This window comes from Penaeus monodon, chromosome 32, assembly GCF_015228065.2.
Source record: "Penaeus monodon isolate SGIC_2016 chromosome 32, NSTDA_Pmon_1, whole genome shotgun sequence".
Taxonomy (NCBI): Eukaryota; Metazoa; Arthropoda; class Malacostraca; order Decapoda; family Penaeidae; genus Penaeus; species Penaeus monodon.
The window spans coordinates 10,625,173-10,630,603 of record NC_051417.1 but is presented as its reverse complement, the minus strand read 5'-3'; the positions used below and the strand labels follow the sequence as shown (position 1 = coordinate 10,630,603).

The 5,431-nt window shown below is 58.3% G+C and overlaps 1 protein-coding gene across 1 annotated transcript in view; it reads left to right on the top strand.

Annotated features, from left to right (window-relative positions):
- Positions 1-659: 659 nt before the first annotated feature.
- Positions 660-5,431, top strand: part of LOC119593545 (protocadherin-like wing polarity protein stan) — a 22,689-nt gene continuing 17,917 nt past the window's right edge. The window contains exon 1 of the mRNA XM_037942507.1: positions 660-4,351. Coding sequence (XP_037798435.1) covers positions 941-4,351 — 3,411 coding nt within the window. The 5' untranslated portion in view covers positions 660-940. The remainder of the gene's footprint in view (positions 4,352-5,431) is intronic.

The following is a 5,431-nucleotide window of genomic DNA, read 5'->3' as shown; positions in this document are numbered from 1 at the left end:
TTACCATGAGACAATTACCATAATCTGAGAGTTACATTTTGATGTGTAAGACGATACATGGTTTGCGTTAGAAATTTATAATTTACTTTGCGTTAGTAAAGCACACTTAGTTTCCTAAGCTAAGCATTGCTTATGTTAGATAAAATTATTTTGTTTACTCTGCGAATGTTAAGGTCAGCTGAGTACTAGAGTTCAAGTATCCTTTTCCTAATAGCCGCCTTTTTTTCTAACCGAGTTTTCCACGTCGTAAACTACAAATGTACTTTATGACGTGATATCAAGCTTTCTCATTGTCGCGATTTCAAGGGAACTAAATTGGTTGAGAAGCTTTCGTGAATAATAATCTTCATTTGTGCTGCGAATTCCGAAGTTAACGGAGTACAATTATTTGATCATTCTGTCCTTCCTTGTGGCGCGGCCTTCGTGTGTACCGCGGCCTCTCAGAGTCGGCAAAACAGACTCTCTTGTCTCGGTGCAGTGACTGAACCCACGCGGAAGTTGCCAGATGTCGCCAGCCCCGTGGAATAACCATTTACGTTAGCAAACTGCTTCGTCTTTGACATTGGGTGATGACTGCGTATATGACTAACATGTGATGAAAAGACCGAGAAAAATGCTAAAAAGAAACATGTGCAGCGGTGTGTGGCAAGTGAGGAAAGAGTGAGTGTGCGTGTGTGTAAAAGGAGTTGGGCTCCGGTCCATGCTCCAGGAGGCTTCCAGTTTGGAGTGAGACAGTGAGAGAGACGGGTGTGTTTGCCTCGGCGAGCACCTTACATGATGCCCGTGCCAGTGCCTTCTGGCCACGCCCGATACAGAGTGCCATGTCTTGTTGTTACAGTATTTCGACTTCTGATCAGTGATTTAGTTGCCCGAGTGTGGTGAATACGCAGTGTGAGTGAGTGAATTAATTCAGTGAATTAGTGATAGTTTTTGTGCAAGCATGAGGAGGAGGGAGACCTTACTGTTGTTGTTGGTGGTGCTAGTGCCAGCATGGGCATTCGTGGTCAAGGTGCCCGACACGACGCCCGTAGGACGCCAGGTGTTCAACCTGGGCATGGACGGACCCGACAGGTACAAGCTGGATCCGCGGCGAACCGCGAGCTACGTCCACCGCCTGTTCCACGTGGACCTCCACACGGGGGCGGTGACTGTCAAGCGGCGGCTCGATTGCTCGGGGACCTACTACACCAACCCCGTCACCATGTGGGTGGAGGCGTGGGCTGAGCGGCACGGGGCGCCCATGGACTATGCCGCCGTGCCCCTGCGACTGCTGGTGACGGGCGAGGCTTGCCGCCACCACGCCGCCGTCGTCGAGCGAGAAGTGTCGTCGTGGGTGGACACGACGTCGCTGTCGATGCCCCTGCCCGACCCCAACCCTTCCGACCCCGACCAGCTGTGTCTGCGGAGGTCGCAGGTGGTGCTGCGCGTGCCTTCCCTGCTACCACGCTCCGTGCACGAGTGCAAGACCGAGCTGGGCGCCGTGTCCGACCACCGCCTAACCATCGAGCCGCACGGGGGCGACCTGGTCAGCCTCTTCGACACGTGCCTGACGGGCGTGACCACCGCCAGGATCGGCATGCACATGACGTGTCCTGGCCTGGCGGCGCCCTACAGCCACGACCTCAAGCTCGTTCTGCATAGCGCATCGGCCTCTGAGGAGGAGGGCCACATCCGCCGCATCCGCCGTCAAATGCAGTCGGCGTCGCTGTACTTCGAGCGCGCCCTGGAGGTGGCGCACGTGGCGGAGGAGGGCGACAAGGGCCTCGCCGTCGCCACCGTCACGGCGACCGACCCCGAGAACGCGCCGCTCACCTACTCCATCGAGGCGCTGAGGGACGCGCGCTCGCAGCGGATGTTCGAGATCAACCCCACGTCTGGCCTCGTGACCTCCGTCGTCAAGCTGGACCGCGAAGAGCTCGGCGTGCACTACTTCCGCGTGAAGGCCGAGGACAAGGCATCGTCGCCGCCGCGGTCCGCTACGACCACGCTGCAGATCAACGTGGACGACGCTAACGACCACGCGCCCATGTTCGAGCGCGAAAAGTACGAGACGTGGACCGTGCGCGAGTCGACGAGCGTGGGCTCCACCATCCTCACCGTCCGCGCCACCGACGAGGACGAGGGCCCCAACGCCGACCTCAGGTACACCATCCTGAACCCGACGGGGCCCAACGAGGTCTTCCGGCTGGACCCGAAGTCGGGCGAGCTGACTACTCGGCTGCCGCTGGACCGCGAGCAGCACTCGCGCTACACACTGACCATCCAGGCGGAGGACCAGGGCCCGGCGCAGAACCGGCTCACGGCCACGACAGAGATCTCGGTGTCCGTCGTTGACGAGAACGACAACTACCCGCAGTTCAGCGAGCGGACCTACACCGTCGAGGTGCCTGAGAACATCAGCGCTTCGACGTCGCCGGTTATCGTCGACATCCAAGCCACCGACCAGGACAGCGGCAAGAACGGGCAGGTGCGATATGCCATCATCGGCGGCAATACGGCCGGGCACTTTACTGTGGACGGCCTGACGGGGCAGGTACGCGTGGCCGCGGCGCTCGACCACGAAACAAACCGACATTATCGGCTGGTCGTCCGCGCGCAGGACGGAGGTTCGCCGCCGCGATCCAACACAACGCAGCTTCTGGTGAACGTCCGCGACGTGAACGACAACGCCCCCAGGTTCTACACGCCGCTCTTCCAGGAGACCGTGCAGGAGAACGTGCCCGTCGGCTATTCCATCGTCCGCGTCCAGGCGTTCGACAACGACGCCGGTGACAACGCCCTCCTCACCTACAGCATCGAGGGAGGCGGCGAGAACCTGCCTGTGGAAGTGGAGGAGACGACGGGCTGGGTTCTGACGCAGCGGGAGCTCGATCGCGAGGAAAACCACCACTACACCTTCACCGTGGTCGCTAGAGATCACGGCGACCCCCCGCAGTCCGCCTCCGCCACCGTCGTCCTCCAGATCCAGGATCAGAACGACAACGACCCAGTTTTCGAGCCGAAGAACTACGAAGTTACGGTGAGCGAGAGCGACTACCCCGGGACGCCCGTGGTAACCGTTACGGCCACCGACAAGGACGAAAACCCCCGCCTGCACTACGCCATAACATCCGGCAACGACCGCGGCCGCTTCTCCATCACAGCACAGAACGGCCGAGGACTTGTGTCTCTGGCGCAGCCGCTCGACTACAAGCAGGAGAGGAGCTACGTCCTCACGCTGACCGCCACGGACGCCGGAGGACGCTACGACACGGCCACCATCTACATCAACGTGAGCGATGCCAACACCTTTCCGCCGCAGTTCGAAAACACGCCCTATTCCGCCACCATCTTCGAGGACGCTCCCGAGGGCAGCACGGTTATCATGGTGGCGGCCTCCGACGGCGACACGGGGGAGAACGCTCGCATCACGTATTCGCTGAGCGGGGAGGCCGTTCCCGAGTTCGTGATCCACCCGAGCACGGGCGCCATTACCACCACCATGCCGCTGGACCGCGAGGGACAGGGCGGCTACCTCCTTACCGTCACGGCGCGTGACAACGGCACGCCCTCGCTCTCCGACACTACCGACGTGGAGATCACGGTGGTCGATGTCAACGACAACGCCCCGGTCTTCAGCAAGCCTGCTTACCGCGCCTCTATCCAGGAGGACGCGTCCGCTGGGGCCTCCGTCGTCCAGATCAAGGCCAGTGACGCCGACGCAGGGCTCAACGGCAGGGTCCGCTACTCGTTCGACGGTGGCAACGACGGCAGCGGCGCCTTCTCGCTCGACCCGACGTCGGGGGTGGTGAGGACCGCACGCGTGCTCGACCGGGAGACCGTGGCTGAGTACAACTTGGTGGCCTTAGCGGTGGACAGAGGCGCGCCCGAACGCTCCTCGTCGGTTACAGTCGTTGTCGACGTCGAGGACATCAACGACAACCCTCCGCTGTTCGACACCGACCGCATCCAACTGTACATCGCCGAAAACTCGCCCATCGGCTCGACGGTCGGCGAGGTTCGAGCCAAGGACCCCGACGCGGGCGCCAACGCCTTCATCCAGTACAGCATCATCGGCGGGCCCGACGCCCAGAACTTCACCATGGTGGCGCACCCCGCGGAAGGGCGCGCCGAGCTCGTGACTCGCGTGGAGCTCGACTACGAGTCCCCGAAGAAGAAGTACCAGCTGAACGTGCGCGCGACGTCAGCCCCTCTGCGTTCGGACATCCCCGTCACCATCCACGTGGTCGACACGAACGACAACGCGCCCATCCTCTCCGACTTCCGCGTCATCTTCAACAACTTCAAGAACCACTTCCCCGTCGGGCCCATCGGCCGCGTGCCCGCCATGGACGCCGACGTGATGGACCAGGTAAGCGGCGTCGTAGGTGGTATGAAGACGTCAGCGTCGTGGGAGATAATTACTGCCTTCTTAACGTCCCTCCCTTCGCCCCGGCCTGCAGCACCCCCCACCCCCTCCCCAGCCGCCTCACTGTACCCTTGTCCTGCCACATACATTGCCTTATGCTAATTTAAGCTTTAAACACGTCTGTGAGTAAGTCATAATTTGAGTCGAATGCTGGTCCTCGATGTTTTCACGTTAGTTAGTTACTCTTGTGAGATATGCGATGGGATTTCCAAGGGAAATCTTGATTTTCACATGTTAGTAAATTTCCGATAGTCTTTAAGGTTTATACTAATAAATTGAACATGACCTCGTTATATTTCTTAGAAGTCTTTTATAATCATGAAATTAGTTTTCATCAAAAGTCTTGTTATTTCCTTCCTATGCCTTCACAGGAGGCAAGTAATATCAAATTCCGGCCTTTGGCAATAACACCGGTATTATCCCTGTGTTACAGTCCGGTCACTATGCTCGCTTATCCAAATTTACAACTTATCCTCTTACTCTTCCCTCCTCTCCCTCACTCGCAGAAGTACAGGAAATATAGTAATTCAGAAAACTCACAGTCAAGGAGCCAACGCCTATCGTCAAGGACCTTTATTCTTTAATTTCTTTTTTCCACTCTGCCTTCGCCTCCTCCTTCCCACGCCTTGCCCCTCCTTACGCCTCTCGTGAGCTCCGCACAGGAAATAAATTTTGATCGCTTGTCCGTCTCGATCAGGCCCGCCATGGCCCCGAAAGTTAGTCAGGCATTGTCCTTGTATCCTATGCACTTAAGTCCTTCCTCCCCCTCCTCCGACCCACCGAAGTCGTCCATTGTCAAGAAGTCCTTCGAAGAAAATCGAGGGCGACAAAGGCATCCCCGCCCCGGCTTCCTCCTTCAGGAACCACCAAGTTAAGCCATTTTGCGAACAATGGTCAGCGGGGTCTGGCAGAGACCGAATTAATGTTTCCCCGCGAGTCAGCGTAACTAAATGTCCGTACGGTTGAATAACGTCTTCTCTTCCACTCGTCCCCGCCGGGGGCACCAACACCACCTCCATGTTG